The 18,891-nt window shown below is 43.7% G+C and overlaps 1 protein-coding gene across 2 annotated transcripts in view; it reads left to right on the top strand.

Annotated features, from left to right (window-relative positions):
• The window catches only part of NALF1 (NALCN channel auxiliary factor 1), a 606,268-nt gene extending 588,474 nt beyond the window's left edge, over positions 1–17,794 (top strand). Inside the window, exons 3-4 of one of the 2 annotated variants that reach the window (XM_086328669.1) lie at positions 13,684–13,729; positions 15,608–17,794. In XM_086328669.1, coding sequence (XP_086184795.1) covers positions 13,684–13,706 — 23 coding nt within the window. In that variant the 3' untranslated portion in view covers positions 13,707–13,729; positions 15,608–17,794. The remainder of the gene's footprint in view (positions 1–13,683; positions 13,730–15,607) is intronic. The other variant, XM_086328668.1, reaches the window with a different exon arrangement.
• The last annotated feature ends 1,097 nt before the right edge of the window (positions 17,795–18,891 follow it).

Here is an 18,891-nt window from a genome sequence, read left to right as displayed (position 1 = left end):
TGAACCAAGCAGAAAAGACCACCGAAGAACAGAGGAAGCAAGTCTTCTCCCAGGTTCCCCCTAAAGCCTTCCGAACGAGCGCAGGCACCTGGCTCCGGGCAGCGCAGGTTTCCTTCCCGCTCAGCAGAACTTCACTTTGTATCCGGAGTGGCCAGCCTTCCCTCAGCCGTGACCTTCTCCTTACATGCGTGGTCCTTTTTTCCTCTTTTATATCTCCTCTTAATATCTGTCTAATTCTTAATTGAATACATAACCCTTTCTTCCTTCCTCCCCTCCCTTCTTCCCTTTCTGTCTGCCAGGACTCATGCATAGTTTCCTTTTCCTGCGTCTCTGTTTTCTTGTGGAAAAGAAAAGGCCCAAGGAGTCTGCTTTTTAGCGCATGAGGTTATGCTGTATTGCCTCTGAGCGACACATACTTCAAAACTCATTTTTATCGTTCTTCATATCTTCTCAGCTTAATACTTTCCCAGTTTACTATATGTATAATATATATATACTTCTATATATTTGTATATATATACTTATATATATAATTACATATTTTATATTATATATACTTCTCTACGGGCTTCCCAGGTGGCACTGGTGGTAAAGAACCCGCCTTCCAGTGCAGGAGACAGAGAGTCACAGGCTCAGTCCCTGGGTGGGGAAGATCCCCTGGAAGAGGAAATGGCAAACCCACTCCAGTGTTCTTGCCTGGAGAATCCCAAGGACAGAGGAGCCTGGCAGGCTGCAGTTTATGGGGTCACAAAGAGTTGGAATACTACTGAGCACACACACACACACACACACACACACACACCTTTCGATATGTATTTTTAAACGTAACCCAACAGAAACCAGAACACATGCCTTTGTTGTTCTCAAAGAACAGCTACTCTGTGTCTCTCACAGAAGATCCATAACTGAGTGTTAGGTCCTGTTGTCCCCCCACCCACACCCCAAAAAAGACTAATGCTCAGGGGTTTTATCTCTGTCACTTCGCACTTCTTGACTAATTAGCGATCATTGTCAGATACCAAACCTCAGGGAGCAACAGCTGGGAAGCATGACAGAGAGATAACCCAAGTGCCACTGGACAAAATCAACCAAACCATGCTGCTCTACCTGACCCTGTAACTGGGAGAATAAACAACTAATACACCTGATACCTTTGGACAGCAAGAGATCAAACCAGTCAGTCCTAGAGAAAATCAACCCTGAATATTTATTGGAAGGACTGATGCTGAAGCTCCAGTACCTTGGCCACCTGATGCAAAGAGCCGACTCATTGGAAAAGCCCCTGATGCTGGGAAAGATTGAAGGCAGGAGAAGAAGGGGTCGACAGAGGATGAGATGGTTGGATGGCATCGCTGACTCGATGGACATGAGTTTGAGCAAACTCAAGGAGATAGTGAAGGACAGGGAAGCCTGGCGTGCTGCAATCCTTGGGGTCGCAAAGAGTCAGACATGACGTACAGACTCAACAACAACAACATACCTGATACCATCCTTAGTCAAATGACATGTCAGAATCTGTCTGTGGAAAATATGTGTGACTCTAAGATATGATTTTATTTTTTATGGAAGTCTGCCTTCTAATGAGCCATATCCTCTTTAAATGGACCTATAGCTCATTCCCCAAACACCCACCTTCCTGCCATCAGTCTCATTCTTTCCAATATTTTTATAATTCCTTTTTTAAAAAATTGCTGTGCTGCTTCGAATGTCAAAACTATTGGAAGTCAATTCAGTTCACACCTGACAAATAAAGATAATCATTCTAGTTAAATTCTTTTGTTGAATTTAATATTGACTCTCACATATTGAAACGAATTTTCTTACTTCATCCACTGAGAATTCTAGAATGTCAGCTTTTCATTAATGTCTTAATATGACAAACTAAGTTGTGGCATTTGTTTTGAGTAAAAACATTTTGATGAAAATCAGAACTATTTTTGTTCACATTTAATGCTTCAAAAACTGGTGATCACATTAAGAAAATAATTTCCCCCTACCTCATTGAAAAGAAAGCACATATTTGAAGTCAGGGTCTATTTACGAGGTGTTTTGATGTCTTGAAGCCATCAACGTGTGTGTGTGTGTGTGTGTGTGTGTGTTGTGTGTGTGTGTGTGTAGGCAGGGGAGCACACACACGTTGGGATGGTTTGAGCATGTTCTCTGATTACACAGAAAGTCTGTTTTTCTTTTTTGGAAAGAAAAGCAGGAAATATTGTTGGTACTCTAAATACATTCGTGGATGGATCAAAGCATTAGCAAAACTGTCTCTTCAATTACCAGTCACTGTTTGAGATTCCACAGCCGTCGGCTTTTTTTTTTTTTTTTTTAATGTCGTTTCCTGTTTTTATGGCTATTTCCTTTGCAGAGTCACAGTTACTAAGGATTTCCAAATTAAAAAGGACTGAGTAATCTACCAAACATGACGCTGATTTACAGTATGTGAGCTCCACCGTGTCACTTCACAGGGAAAAGTAGCGAAAATGAGTAGAAATGCAACATAATGGGTGATTTCCTTAACCAGGACCGTGCAGTTTTCTTCCTGGGTAACAATGCTGCCCTTAGTCATTCAGTCATGTCCGAATCTTTGCGACCGGATGGACTGTAGCCCACCAGGCTCCTCTGTTCCTGGAATTCTCCAGGCAAGAATACTGGAGTGGGTTGCCATTTCCTTCTCCAGGGGATCAAACATCTAGGAGAGATCCACTTTCTTCATCTCCTCCTAGACTCACGTGACACAGGTAAACGAGTTTCTCTGAATTCTGGAAATGCACTTCATGAAATCCCATACACAGCCTTCCCATCTGTAAGGGCAACCCAAGCAGAAAAATGAAGGCACCTTGAAACCATAGCTAGATCATGGGGGTGGAAGAGGAGTCAAGATGAAAAGACTAAGAATTAGAAGAATAAGAATAAGTCAAGATTCTATTCCTTCCCTCGGGTGGCTTTGACCAGCCACACTTGGTTCAGGTCCCTGGTGCTGGCGGTGGTGGTTCAGTTGCTCAGTCTGACTCTCATGACTTCATGGACTGTAGCCCATACCAGGCTCCTCTGTTCATGGAACTCTCCAGGCAAGAACACAGGAGTGGGTTGCTATTTCCCCCTCCAGGGGATCTTCCCGAGCCAGTACTTGAACCTGTGTCTCCTGCATCACAATTGGATTCTTTACCAACTGAGCCACCAGGGAAGCCCCTGGTACTTGGAACAGGAAGAAGAACACGCCCTGGCTCTGATGGTTTGCACAGTTGAAGACAGCTGCAGTCTAGGGTGTGGGCTACTCTTCCAGGAGCCCACATGGCTCTCCTTCACCCCTTCCAGTGAAGTCTACATCAGTTCAGTTCAGTTCAGTCACTCAGTCGTGTCTGACTCTTTGTGACCCCATGAATCGCCGCACGCCAGGCCTCCCCGTCCATCACCAACTCCCGGAGTTCACTCAGACTCACGTCCATCAAGTCAGTGATGCCATCCAGCCATCTCATCCTGTCATCCCCTTCTTCTCCTGCCCCCAATCCCTCCCAGCATCAGAGTCTTTTCCAATGAGTCAACTCTTCACATGAGGTGGCCAAAGTACTGGAGCTTCAGCTTCAGCATCATTCCCTCCAAAGAAATCCCAGGGCTGATCTCCTTCAGAATGGACTGGTTGGATCTCCTTGCAGTCCAAGGGACTCTCAAGAGTCTTCTCCAACACCACAGTTCAAAAGCATCAATTCTTCAGCCACTCTAAAAGGAATCATCAAGGATGCAGTGGAAAATTAAATGATGTATTTGGTGAGCAAATATATTCTTCATCCAATACATTTTTCCTCTTTATTTACTTAGAATAATTTTTTCATAACTAAAAATATCACTGTAACCATTTTAGGGCAATAACAATGTAAAGTGATATTTATCAGCTGTATGTTACTTCTGTTGAGGCTGCAGAAGACAGTCTTTGTTCTTTTAGTAAAATCCTAGAAAAATTTAGGACCCTTTGTTGAGGAAGTTCTCTGTTGAGCTTTAAGACATTTCTAATTTATCCCTAAATTTAGCTTATGGTCTTATGATCTTAGGAAATGAATGAGTTCTTTGTAGGACTTCTCTGCCATTTTAGTGTGGGCCTTTGATCTCCATTCGGTACAATTTTCAGTTTTGAGAGCAATCTGTCTTCTGTCTAGCATGCACTTAGCTATTCTCTCTGAATGACCTTTACACAGGCAGGCACTTGTGTGGCCAGCACTTCAGACTCTACATCCCTTTTCTTTCTGATTCCTGATACGTGTACTGATGTTTTACTATTGGGTTATCAGCTCAGTTCAGTTCAGTCGTTCAGTCACTCAGTCATATCCAACTCTTTGTGACCCCGTGGATTGCAGCACGCCAGGCCTCCCTGTCCATCACCAACTCCTGGAGGCTACTTAAACTCACATCCATCACGTCAGTGATGCCATCCAACCATCTCATCCTCTGTTGTCCCCTTCTTCTCCCGCCTTCAATCTTTCCCAGCATCAAGGTCTTTTCCAATGAGTCAGTTCTTCTCATCAGGTGGCCAAAGTATTGGAGTTTCAGCTTCAGCCTTTCCAGTGAATATTCAGGACTGATTTCCTTTAGGACAGATTGGTTGGATCTCCTTGCAGTCCAAGGGACTCTCAAGAGTCTTCTCCAACACCACAGTTCAAAAGCATCAATTCTTCGGTGCTCAGTTTTCTTTATAATCCAACTCTCACTAGATGGACCTTTGTTGGTTATATACATGTGCTAATATATTCAATCCACTGAAATGATCTCTTACAGCTCAATGGTGTTAATGCATGATCCTTTGGTTTCTCTCCTTCATTAAACAAATACTTACTGTTCTCCAGGAGATAAGTGGATTGCTAGGTGTTCATAGTAAAGATGGAGTAGTTAGAGCTAAAAGTGATATTAGCCTTAAAACTTATCATATGGGTCTGACACATTTGCCACTACTCCTTTCAAAAATAAAACTAATCAATTTCAAATATATACTTTAATTGGGGTCTTACCTGATGGCTCAGCAGTAAAGAATCCACCAGCCAATGCAGGAGATGTGGGTTCAGTCTCTGAGTCAGGAAGATCCCCTAGAGAAGGGAATGGCAACCCATTCCAGTATTCTTGCCTGGAGAATCCCATGGACAGAAGAGCCCGGTGGGCTACAGTGCATGGGGTCCTAAAGAGTTGGACACGACTGAGCAACTAAACAACAAGAACAGCATACTTTAATTGCTTACGATTGGCCCTTGCCTTGAAAAGATACAGTAAAGATTGTAAATATATAGATGCTCCTAAGTCTTATTCAGAAAATGAAGATCATGGCATCTGGTCCCATCACTTCATGGGAAATAGATGGGGAAACAGTGGAAACAGTGTCAGACTTTATTTGTGGGGGCTCCAAAATCACTGCAGATGGTGACTGCAGCCATGAAATTAAAAGACGCTTACTCCTTGGAAGGAAAGTTTGACCAACCTAGATAGTATATTGAAAAGCAGAGATATTACTTTGCCAACAAATGTCCGTCTAGTCAAGGCTATGGTATTTCCAGTGGTCATGTACTGATGTGAGAGTTGGACTGTGAAGAAAGCTGAGTGCCGAAGAATTGATGCTTTTGAACTGTGGTATTGGAGAAGACTCTTGAGAGTCCCTTGGACTGCAACGAGATCCAACCAGTCCATTCTAAAGGAGATCAGCCCTGGGATTCCTTTGGAAGGAATGATGCTAAAGCTGAAACTCTAGTACTCTGGCCACCTCATGCGAAGAGTTGACTCATTGGAATAGACTCTACTGCTGGGAGGGATTAGGGGCAGGAGGAGGAGGGGATGACAAGATGAGATGGCTGGATGGCATCACTGACTTGATGGACGTGAGTCTGAGTGAACTCTGGGAGTTGGTGATGGTCAGGGAGGCCTGGCGTGCTGCAGTTCATGGGGTGGAAAAGAGTCGGACACGACTGAGTGACTGAACTGAAGTCTTATTCTTTCTGCAGATGGTCACTATGATTTGGAAATTTTTTTCCAGATTTCTGAGAGTGACTTCTCATTTTATATTGTTTTACCAGTCCAATGATAAAATAATTGCCGAAATTTAGCAAAATCTTTTCAGGTCACTTATTTTATTTTTACCTTTTTTAAAAAAGTGGATACAATTTGGATACTGGTGCAATTATATATTTTTTGTATGTTATTTCTAAATAAATACTAGGTTATATACACGTGAAACCACTGTTGTAACAAACATAAAACAAAAAGATATTAAAGGTGAAACACTAATTTCAGAAACTGTTTTTTGAAATGCTAAGGATTTATGTGTAGTAAAAAGTGGTCTTGTGCTGAGTCCCTTTAGTCGTGTCCCACTCTTTGTGACTCCATGAACTGTAACCCTCCAGGCTCCTCTGTCCATGGGCTTCTCCAGGCAAGAATAGTGGAATGGGTTGCCATTCCCTTCTCCAGGGGATCTTCCCAACTCAAAGACTGAATCTGCGTCTCTTACATCTCCTTCATTGGCCGGCGGGTTCTTTACCACGAGCGCTGCTGGGAAGCCCTCCAAAAAGTAGTCTTGGTAATGAGCAGACCACTGCATTTGAGTTTGGGCATGACTTCCCATTCAAGGTGGCAAGCTGAAGCCACACTTTGACTTTCCACCTACCTCTGACTCTTACTGAAGTTGAAGTTAAAACTACAAAAAGGGATACATTCATGGAAGCTATAAAACCTAGGAAGTGGGACATGGCTAAAACAGAGACTGTTTTTAAAAATGTACAGGAGGGCAAAGGCAGGTGCAGGCCTCTGGGGAACACAGAACCATGTGGGCCGGCAGAGCAGGCTCTGAGAGCAGACTGCAGCCCATGCGGGGACCATTCTGCCACTGGGACCCTGTGACGACCACGAGCTGCTCTGGGGACAGAGAGAGAGCAGAACAGAAGGAGAAGGAGCTCGGTGATGGGTTAAAGGCCCTGAGCTGACGTCTGAGCCAACATATTCTCCCCAGTCCTGCCTGTGCAGCGGGGCGTCTGCCCACAAAAGCCAGGATCCACTCTCTAGACACTGAATGAGCTTCCTGGACGGGTTTGAGGAAGCCTTCCTACTAAGGACTTGTGGGGTGTCGGGAAGGGAGCTGACATTTGCCCATTTCATGTCCATTCACTCACCCTGAAGACGGTCCCGCCTCCAGGAGAGACGTGACAGCTGAAGGTGAGAAGAGGAAGAAGCATTGCAGGGAAGGAGCAGAGTCCACCCCATGTGGATAAAACAAAATGAAACAACAAAATGGTATGAAGGCGGAAGTGGGGAAAGGAATTTATAATCCAAGCCATGCTAGAAGGGATTTCTCCAGTGTGGAAGAAAACCATGGTTAGATTGCAAGAGCCCCAGCAGGAGAAGCTGCAAAGAAGCCATGGAGATATAATTTCTTGAAATTTTAGAAAACAACCAGTCCAGGTTTGATGCATGAGACAGGGCGCTCAGGACCTGTGCACTGGGATGACCCTGAGGGATGGGATGGGGAGGGAGGTGGGAGGGAGGTTCAAGATGGGGAACACACGTACACCCATGGCTGATTCGTGTCAGTGTATGGCAAAAAACCACCACAATATTGTAAAGTAATTAGTCTCCAATTAAATAAATTAATTTACAAAAAAATTAAATAAAAAGTGATACATCAAATTCCAATTCAAAAAAAAAAAAAAAAGAAAACAACAAATATATGAAATATCCAAAGAGATGTCACAAGGTATCCAAACCCACAGTGAAATGAGAAGGATATTAACGTCTGTGTCGTAGCCAAGATTTTAGCCCCTGTGGTCTTTCCTGATAAGCCCATGAATATGGCACATTACATGGCAGAAAGGACTTTTCACATGGCATTAAGGTGGCCAATCAGCTGACCTTAAACTAGAGAGACCGTCCTGGGTTATCCAGGCCCACCCAGCGTAATCACAGGATACAGAAGTGTCAGCCAGAAAGATGAAGCCGAAGGAGAGATCACAGAGATGGACAGCATGGGAAGGACTCAATCCACTGTTGTTAGATTTCAAGACGGAGAAAGGGGCTCGTGAGCCATGGACCCAGGAGGTGTCTGGATGCTCAAGAGTCTCCAGGCAGCAACCAGCAAGGTAGGAGAGTTCAGCGTTACAGCCACTTGAAACTGAATTCTGCCAGCCTCCTGACGCAGTTTGGAGAATCATGGCCAACGCCTTGATTTCAGCCTCATAAGATATTGTCACCAACATCATCCTGGGTTAAAATGGCATCCAGGTGTTAGCTCACAGCTCAATAGGTTGGAGCCTGGGCTGGTTCCAGGCTCCAACATATTGAGCTGTGAGGCTATATCTGGATGCCATTTTAAGCCACTCTGATGTCTGTGACAGCTTTTTATAGCAGCAATAAATGGAAAATTAATAGGGATTCCAGCACATAGAAGTGGAGTGCAGCTATAACAAATGCCTTTGCTGTTTAGTTGCTAAGTTGCGTCTGATTCTCTGTGACCCCTTGGACTGTAGCACTCCAGACTTCCCTGTACTTTGCTATCTCCCAGAGTTTGCTCAAACTCATGTCCATCGAGTTGGTGATGCCATCCAACCATCTCATCCTCTGTTGCTCCCTTCTCCTCCTGCCCTCAGTCTTTCCCAGCATCAGGGTCTTTTCTAATGAGTTTATTCTTCACATCAGGTGGCCAAAGTATTGGAGCTTCAGCTTCAGCATCAATCCTTCCACTGAATATTCAGGGTTGATTTCCTTTAGGATTGACTAGAAATGCAGAGATGCATTTGGAACCAGGCAGTGGAATAAGTTAGAAAAATTCTGAGAAGCATGATAGAGAAAGCCCAGATTGCCTTCAAAAGGATGTTAGTAGGAATATGGTCATTCAAACCTGCCAGGGAGGCCTCAGAAGGGAATGAGGAAAGTGTTTATGGAAATTGGAAACATCTTCAGTGGTATCAAAAAGCTTAGCAGAGGGGACTTCTCTGGTTGTCCAGTGATTAAAAATCAGCCTTCCAAGGTAGAGGATACAGGTTCGATCCCTGGTCAGGGAAATAAGATCCCACATGCCACAGGGCAACTACACACAGGAGCCGAGACTAGTGAAACCCTATGCAGAAACTAAGGCCCAACGTGGCCAAAAATACATAAATGGATTTTAAAAGAAAGAAAGGTTAGCAAAATTGTATCTGCAGTTAGCTGGAAAGCAGAGATGCTAAGTGATGATGTTGGCTCCATAGCTGAGATTTCCAAGCAAATGTTTAAGGTGTGACCTGGTTTTTTCTTGCTACTTATAACAAAATGCAAAAGGAGAGACATACAACAATCAGGAAACCAGGATTTGATGATTTGGGAAAATCTCAGTCTACCGAGATGGCAAAAGATTTAAAAGAAAAAAAATTGCTCTTGGGAAATCATGCCCTAGAGAAAACAAAACAAAAATCCTGAGGTTGTGTCTGTACAACCATTCTACAACCTCGGGAAGTTTGGAAGGTCAGAGCATTAAGTTACACAAAAGGCTTTCGAAGCGATTAGGTGTGACTCAGATTCCCCTCAGCCCTTTGAGGAGCAGCCAAAAGTATAGGAGGGACTATCTAGGAAGGGCTTGTGGGGGAGCTTCTTGTCTAATGGGGTGAACCTTGTGACATGAAGTCTCACAAAGTCAGTGAGAATTTTATATTAGCAGAAACATGGCCAGGGATGGAAAACAAGATGAAATGAAGAAAGGCTGTTGTTGTTTTTCATTAGCTCAGTCGTGTCCGACTCTTTGCAACCCCATGGACTGACTGCAACATGCCAAGCTTCCCTGTCCTTCACCATCTCCTGGAGTTTGCCCAAACTCACGTCCATTGAGTCAATGATGTTATCTAAGCATCTCATCCTCTGTCACCTACTTCTCCTCCCGCCCCCAATCTTTCACAGCATCAGGATCTTTTCCAATGAGTTGGCCCTTCGCATCAGGTGGCCAAAGTATTGGTGTTTCAGCATTAGTCCTTCCAGTGAATTTTCAGGGTTGATTTCCTTTAAAGTTGATTGGTTTGATCTCCTTGCTGTCCAAGGGACTCTCAAAGGTCTTCTCCAACACCACAGTTCAAAAGCATCAATTCTTCAGTGCTCACCCTTCTTTATGGTCCAACTCTTACATCCCATTCATACATGACTACTAGAAAACCCATAGTTTTGACTATGGAATAGCCTTGAATTTTTTTCATATTCTTCCCATTAACTGTACTTGGTTTGGTTTGGTTTTGTTGCCTGTATTAGCTCTTAGTAAGTTTCTTTTAAATGCACCTGAATAATCCCTGAGTAAGGTACATTTAAAACAATAGGCAATTATTATTAATAGTCATTGAGGGGAAGATACAAAATGTTAGTAATGTGATAATAAATAAGTTCCAAACATCTGATTATAGCCTCAAAAACGATGAGGGATTAGAAATTGAAGGAAGTAAAATTTTGACAACTTCCTCATCATTGATCCTGATAATCAGACAAATGTGTCCAAATGTGTGATTTTTTTAAATAAAAGGTAAGTTCTAGTAGAATTAATAATTGCACATATTTAACAAATTAGAAGATATGCGCGTAAATCCACACTGCAAATGATTAGATAAGCAACAAAGGAAATGGTCAAGAAACACTTTTAAATGTTTGCAAATGTTGTTACATGATGATTAAGGCAAGAACACGCACTACAGGTCTGACAGTGAGTGTAAGTGAATTGAACTGTCCTTTCAAATCACTGTGAAACTCTACAGTGTACAACACAGTACAGAGAAAAGTATTAAAAGATCAAGAATATAGTTGTTATAATTCATGTCAGATAGAGAAGAGTTTGTAGCAAAATGTATCAGAACAACATTTCGTTAACTGAAAATTTGCCTTTGTCCTTTGTTCATCCCCTTACGCATTTGTGCAATGAGATTATTGTTTGAAAAATTCCTTCATTTGGTAATGTGTCCTTATGGCTCCTTTGAATGAGGAGGAAGAGTCAGTTGCTCTAAGGTGGCTTTCCCAGGAAGTATCTGGGTCCAGGTGGTTGAGCAGGAGGAACTCGGAACCACACCTGTGAGGGAGTAAGAGAAGAAGGTTATTCAGCAGATAGAAAAAAAAAAAAATCCGAGGCTGGCGTGGCTTTCACAGGCCTGAGGCTGGTTTGGCTTTCACAGGTGCCCTGGTTGTTGGAGGTGGCTGCCCAGGGCCTGTGCTCGGGGAGTTTCCAGGGAGACCCCGAGACAGGCTTGATCCAGCTGCAGGCAGCAGTCCTGGCTGGAGGGGTGACCAGACACGGGGACAGAGCAGACGGCTGGAGGGAAGGGTGCAGCAGAGCTTTCCAGGCAGACCTGAGAGAAAGACACTGTTACCAGACAGAAATCCAAAAGGGCAGAAGACTGGATGGGGCGACAACCACCACGCCCTCGTAGAAGCCAGAAAGAAGTTCAGTGCCTGTTTGAAAGGATCTGCTGATGCCTGGGGAAACGAAAGCTAAAGCAGCAGAGAGGAAGCAAGGAGTCAACCAGATTTCTCCACAAGTCTCCACCCAGACACAGGAATGGACACCATGGAACACTTGGGAGGAGGGGACGACATAAGGGGACCCGGTGGAAGTGTGTTTATGAGGCGTCTTCGCAACCCATGCTCCCTCGGCAGAGAAAAATGCTGGCATATTCCCTTGTGGGAGGGGAACCCTATTTTTTGGAGATGGTTGGAAAAAACTGTTGGACCGGGTGACAGACATGAGCAGGACTTCCCATGTTAAAAAAAAAAAAAAAAGAGGCAAACAAAGAAGAGAAAAGCAACCCGGAGAAAACAGAACACACGCTGGGAGGAAATGAAACAGGACAAAGCAAAAGCACAGGAATAAGTTCAAGCGATACAAGCAACTGAGAAGCGAGAACAGCCACCTAGGAAAAATGCAGAGTGTATATAAAAGAGTTCTCGGAAATTACAGTGCCAGCATTTTTAAAAAGAGACAACCTCAATAAAATTATTATATGGTATTAGTCTCTCAGTCGTGTCCGACTCTTTGCAGCCTCACGGAATGTAGCCCATCAGGCTCCTCTATCCGTGGGATTCTCCAGGCAAGAATACTGCAGTGGGTTGCCATTTCCTCGTCCAGGGGATCTTCCCGACCCAGGGATCGAAGCTAGGTTCCCTATGTCTCCTGCATTGGCAGGCGGATTCTTTACCACTGAGCCGCGTGGAGAGAAGTTATGGGAGTAATGCTCAAATAAATCTGAAGGGTAAGAATTTCTAGACTGGAATTCCACGATCAGCCAAATGATCAGTTAAATGTGAGATAAGCATTTTAGGCATACAGCTTCTCAGAAATTTACTCTAGAATTTGTCCTTATGAAAATACTAGATGCCTGGTCCACCAAAATGAGCTAAGAGGAATGTGGAAAAAGAGAAAGGAGAGAGGCTGCCAGCACTGCCAAGAGGGAAGTTCATTGGAGTTTTCAGGCTGGAATCTGTGCATTAGGCATAAAAGCAACCAGTCTGGATGGTTAAAGACTGTAGGAGATAGTTTAGGGAAATAAAGCTGATAGGCAAGAGTTGGCAAAGTACGGGTATTGAATTAGTAAGTACGTAGAAAACTCTAAGATAATCGTTATCTCTAGGAAAAACTGGAATAAGAACAGAAAATGAAAGTTCATTGCACATCTGAGTTGAGACTTGTTTTTACAGCATCCTAATAAAGGAACATGGAGAAGGCAATGGCAACCCACTCTGGTACTCTTGCCTGGAAAATCCCATGGATGGAGGAGCCTGGTAGGCTGCAGTCCATGGGGTCGCTAGGAGTCAGACACGACTGAGTGACTTCACTTTCACTTTTCACTTTCATGCATTGGAGAAGGCAATGGCAACCCACTCCAGTGTTCTTGCCTGGAGAATCCCAGGGACGGGGGAGCCTGCTGGGCTGCCGTCTATGGGGTTGCACAGAGTCAGACACAACTGAAGCGACTTAGCAGCAGCAGCAGCAATAAAGGAACATACGTATTAAACTTGCTACACCATGGAGGAATGGGGGTTACTTTTGCCTGGAGAAGGCTCAGAATGAATGTTTTATCCTCATGTGTCCTGGGTAGGGGGAGATCTATAGATAGTGATAAAAAAAAAAGAAAAATCAAGAAAAATGTAAAGTAGGTTATTTCTAGAAATGGAGCTAGTACAGAAAGAAAGAAAAGAAGGGCAATATTTGCCTCTGAGGAGGAAGAATTTGAGATGGGAGGGTGGATGAACTTTTTAATAAAGTATCTTATAGAAGTATTTGATGACTAATATGAATGCGTAACTCTGAATAAAAATTCTTAACAAATGGAAAAGGGAAAGAGTATTAATTTTTTAGTCAAGAAGAGTACATGTACTGACCTGAATGAATTACCTTATTTTTTTCTGAAATGACTTCAGGTATAAATCAGCAAGCTGGTTCTGAGCAACTTGGGAAGAACTTGTTATTTGGATGACATTGTTAAACCTATTCTGTATTCTGACTGTTAACATTCCAAAATGTTAATCTAAATGCCCTTTAGATTTCTATTGTTATAATCTTAACTATAAACTCTTCTTTGAAGAATATAATTTTGAAAAACATATACTTCAATAAATTACTAGTCTCAATGAGGTATCTTATTTGAAAACAGAAAATATCATACAATAAAAATGTCGGAGCTGCAGACCTCATTAATTCAGTTTTTTTTTCCATATTCTACCTAGGCGAAGGTGAAGTTTACCTTTGAATGCCTAAGAAGAAATGACTATTGTAAGCATCATTATAAGGATACCTTGGTCATTTGTTTAAGAAATGAAGGTTGCATTGTATAATATATTATATAATAGACTCTTTTACTGAGTAAATATATATTGAGTTTATTCATGTAACAAATCTCATTAAGTATCTATTTTATTCAGACATTCTGCAATATATTGGGAATGTGAGGCTGATACTGTATAGTTTTTGCTCGTACAGTGACACATAAGGAAATTGACATGAAAATGAGCAATTGTGATTAAAAGAAAAAATGTAATTGCTCTATTGAAAGAGAAATTAAAGTTATAAATTGATGGAGAAAATTCCAGAAAGAAGCTTGGGCCGTGTGGTACAGATTTGGGTGAAAGTGTTACATGTTCTGAGAACTGCCAGTAGTTCAGGATGTCTGGAGCCCTGAGCAGTGAGTCTGAAAGAGAAGACAGGAAACTAGATTTCATGAATTAAGTAGAGTCAGAGAGACATTATTGTGCATGTTAGTCACTTAGTCGTGTCCAATGCTCTTTGACCACATGGACTGTAGCCCTCCAGGCTCCTCTGTCCATGAGATTCTCCAGGCAAGAACACTGGAGTGGGTAGCCATTCCCTTCACCAGGGGGATCTTTCCGACCCAGGGATGGAACCCAGGTCTCCTGCTTTGGCAGGTGGATTCTTTACTATCTGAGCCACCAGGGAAGCCTGAGACATTAAGAATAGTGATTACAATTCAGAGTAGCCAGATTTTTTCAAGTTATTTCTCTGTGCTGTGTCCTGAGTCAAGCACTTTACATACATAATCATATTCAATCCTTACAGCTAATCCATCATCATTTTTAAGGTTTTCAGGCTTAAGAGTAACAATAAAATTGATGTAGAAACACCATACTCTCGTGAGAAAATGTTTTAGTCAAGTAGAAAAAAAAAAAAGATACAAAATGGCTTAAGTAACCTCATAAAAATGTTATATATGATGTAACAAGAAATGAGATTGGAGAGGTTATAGAAAGCCAGTTGTTTTATTTTTTCACCCCTGAAAAGTTTCCAAAATATCCATCTGTCAATTTAAAAGTAAGAACAGTGTGTATTTTTAGAGGAAGAAGGGGAAAGATAAAAGCAATTGAGATTCTGTGACTAGGGAAGGAAAAAAAAGGAGAGAAAATAAGAGAGTGGGAGACGAGTTACACCCACAATTACTGAAAAGCAGTGTTGGAGAATTGGAAAGGGAGAAGCATGGGGCAGAGGTCCAGGCAGAAGACAAAAAAGGCTTCAGTTTAAGCAGTCATCAATAGGATAAGAGCAAATGGAAGAATAAGAGACGTGTTTGGAAAAGGGTCACCTACTTGGTGTGTAGATGGTTAAGCCCATTAAGGGAGATGTGAACCATGGTGAGGTTCCGGAAAGGAAGTGATTATTGACATGGTCCCTGTAGCTCTGGTATTACAATTGGGTGGTTGTTTCCTAAATGAAATATCCTAAATATTCTAAAGTATAACTAGGTGGTGTCACTTTACGCATTGCACTAATTAATCACAGTCCTATTAAAGAAAAAAATAATGGTGGCTGAATGTCTTTGGTGGCACCACATGGATCCAGAACGTGGGATTCTGATTTGGATGTAATGAAATCTTTCATCCCCGAATATCCATCACAAGCCAGAACTCTCAGGGGGTGACCACCAAGAGTCCAAAAAAAGAACAGCGAGGAAGCTGAAAGTGCTGGTTTGGGAGCACGGTGGGCCTCTGACCCAGACCGTAGTGCCGCGACTTTCCTCTACACTCGCTCTGACGGTGCGGTGGATCAGACATTAAGGTCATCCACTGCCCTCCGCTCTGAGCACCTTTCTGCCCACTTTCCCCTCCGGCTAACCCTGCGCTCTCTTCATCCCCCACCCAGGGCTCTACGAAACCTTTCTAACCAATGATGAACCAGAATGCTGTGACGTCAGGAGAGAAGCAAAACCCAAGAGCCCCTCCAAGGGGGCAGGGGACAGAGGCGGCGCCTGCCCCCGGACGTCGCTCTCGGCCTCGTCGGCGCCCAGGCTCGGCCCCAGCAGACTTAGACTGTGCGTTCTCGTGCTGATGCTTCTCCACACGGTCCTCACGGCCTCGGTGGCGCACAACGCCACGGCCCTGGGCGTCGGGGGCGTCCACACGCTGGATGAACGCTCCGCCAGCGAGGAGTAGGGACTCCGCACCCTGGAGCATCCTCGCAGCCCCGGCCACCCGCCCGCGCACATCCCCGCCTGGGTACCGGACCTGCGCGCGCATCCCCACCTGGGTACCGGACCTGTGCGTGCATCCCTTGGCGCAGGGCCTGGATGGCCTGAATCCAAACCAGGAGACACACACATACACACACCACACACCACACACACACACACACACACACACACGCACAGCTTTTTACGGACTAAAAGGCTGGAAAGTGACTTCGATTTCTCACACCATTTTATACACTGTGTTTTAATGTTTGGAGGTTTTCTTTGCTTTCCTTTGGACTTGAGTTTATCTGTTTTGTTTTTGCACTTGTTAATACAGGCTTTATTTTGGGGGATGGTTTCTCAGAGGTAAACTAAGTCTTTTCACTGTCTCTCTCTCTCTATATATATATATATTTCTAGTCATTGTGTGTGTTCATCAGATAGTTCTGTCTCATGTCCTGTCTGTTTCTATTAGCGGAATGACAGCTATGACCTTGCGGTATAGCCAAAAAAACAAACAAAAAACAAAAAAAAAACTACAACACACACACAAACACACAAAAAAATCATAAAAAAGAAAAAAAAGACAAAAAAAAAAGAAAACAAGAAAAAATAAATAAAATAAAAAGCTCCCTAACTCTCCCTCCTGCCTAAGGAACCCACGTCCCCGACCCTGCCCGCCCGGGGACTCCCTCCCCAGCAGATGCCATCCGCTTGCTTCAGTCCTTGTCGCCGCCGTGGTGGGCACAGCGCCTGCTCTGCTGGGCCTCTGAGCCGCTGCTGCAGAACGGGGGGCCCCCTTCTATCTGAACAAACAAGTGCTCTCCTTAACAGGTGGCATCAAACAGTTAACACATCTTTATGTTACCTTGAACTCCGTTGGGTTCATCCCAAGGGCCCCAGGCCTTCCTCGCTGGTCAGGTGGCTGGAGGCAGCCGCCCAGGGTAGGGGGTGTGAGCAGGTGGGGACCTCCCCGCCCCCGCCACGAAAGCCTGCAGGCGGCTGGGCTTTCATTAGAATTTCAGTTCTGTTGCAGGAATACTCGAGCATGTGCCGCCCATGGTCAGGGGGACAGGAATCCAAGGACTCAAATCTGGACTTCTTTTTCCTCCTTTTCTGTTGCGGGGGAGTTGGCAGATATGCGTAGACACCACTGCATACAGAATCTAGACCATTTCACCCCAGTATTCCCCTACACAGGGTTTTTAATTCCTCCAGGTATAAAGTGTATCCAATTCAGCATTATGGAAAAGACCTTCTTTTCAAAAAATAGGGTAGCCATCTTCATTCAAGTGCAGAATCGTTGTCTCCCTCACATGCTCCAGGTAGTTGAAGACGAGAGGAGAACTCGGATTGCTCTGTTTGTATTTTTCCTTTTTGTGGGAACATTTCACCCGCTGAGTGTCTATGAATTTGCTTTCTTAAAAACAAACAAACAAACAAGGCTTTTATGAGTTTACAGTAGAATCAGTGAAAGGAAGAGTTAATAAGGGCTGTTTTTAAAACAAAACAAATAATTTTAAAAAAATAACCACTTCACATTCCTTACTATTCTCTAACTACACTCGGGAACTGCGATTCAGGGATGACTGCTGTACAGCTGGGAGACGAAGGTAAACCATGGAACAGGTCCTCTTAGCGAACAAAATTTAGTTCTTAACTTTCTAGCTATGAAATTCCCCCAGGCATTTGTTTTCGTTGAAACAAAACTTTAATCTCTGCATCATACCTAACTCTGCGACACGCGTTACAGTATGCATATTTTGTTTTGAATAAAAAAAAACAAAAACCTGTTTTGTTCCAGTCTGTTAAGAATATTCAAAATAATAAAGGTATTGCTTAATAAAATTGCTAGAATTGTTTAGCAGTACATGCACAAATATTTTACTAGATTCTTTGTTTTAATAGTGTTTTGTTGAGACTGAAAATCCTAAAACGGTCTGCGCAAATACAACAACAACAAAAAAACCCACCCAAAATGCAAAATTCTCCAGTTTTCGTTCCTTTTTTGAAAATTGTTTTTTATGCAAATGCAAACACACATTCACACGTGCACACACACAGGCGTAGTATTTGTAACATATGGGAACGATGGCGCTATTTCTGGGGACAGTGGGTGGCGAGTGGCTGGGGGACACAGACGCTGCATTGCATTTTGTGACACTTTCGGAAGAGAGTTGTGGTAGTGCCTCACCATTTTGGTAGATTATAGATTTCAGTGGAGTTGAGGGTGCAATGAGAAGGGGTAGAGAGCCGTGACTACTGGAAGGGGAGGGATGGATGAGGACTCAGGAGGAGGAACTTAGCAGCTGAACTCCTTTTCCACTGAGCTCTTCATGACCGTAAGAAAATGACCAGAGCAAAGTGTGCCCTGACCTTCACCTCCCTCTGCCCGGCAAATACCACCCCGCTGCTGTCCCTTCCTTCAATGTTCCTCCTGCTTCTGTTCTTGCCAGAGGCATTTCCACTCCTTCAGGAAGATGATGCAACAACCCAGATGCAAGCTGCACCCACTCTTCCAGGGATGCCAAGAACTTAATGCATCTAGACACTGAGCCAAATGCTGACACATAGTATCCCTTGACAACAGGGTTTCATTTTCTGTTCATACTAATCTCTTTGTGTGCATGGTTGAGATTCTTGTCCAATAGAAGGGGACTGGAAGGTTCCACCTGCCCCTGTTTTAGCTTTGGTTTGGGTAAGTGGCAGCCCAAAGAGGGAAACCAAAACCACCACTACTGTCAGTGAGAGGTAAGTCCTCCAAAAGGCAAGTTCAACAGCTGGGAGAAACAGCAGTGTCGTGAGTATGCACTTCTCGTCTAGGTGAGGAGGGGAGGGGAGGGTGGGGAGGGGAAAGTCTTGTCAGCCTGAGCTGGCTGGAATCGTCTGTAATTCTGGCTCAGTCTTTGCTTGCCATGTACTCCACGGTGAGAGGGCTCTCTGTGCCCAGTGTTTGTGATGGTAAACGCGTAACCAC

Source organism: Bos grunniens, chromosome 12 (assembly GCF_055505025.1).
Source record: "Bos grunniens cultivar Pamir isolate PY7600 chromosome 12, Bosgru_T2T1.0, whole genome shotgun sequence".
NCBI classification, from domain to species: Eukaryota; Metazoa; Chordata; class Mammalia; order Artiodactyla; family Bovidae; genus Bos; species Bos grunniens.
This window is presented reverse-complemented; position numbering and strand designations above follow the sequence as displayed.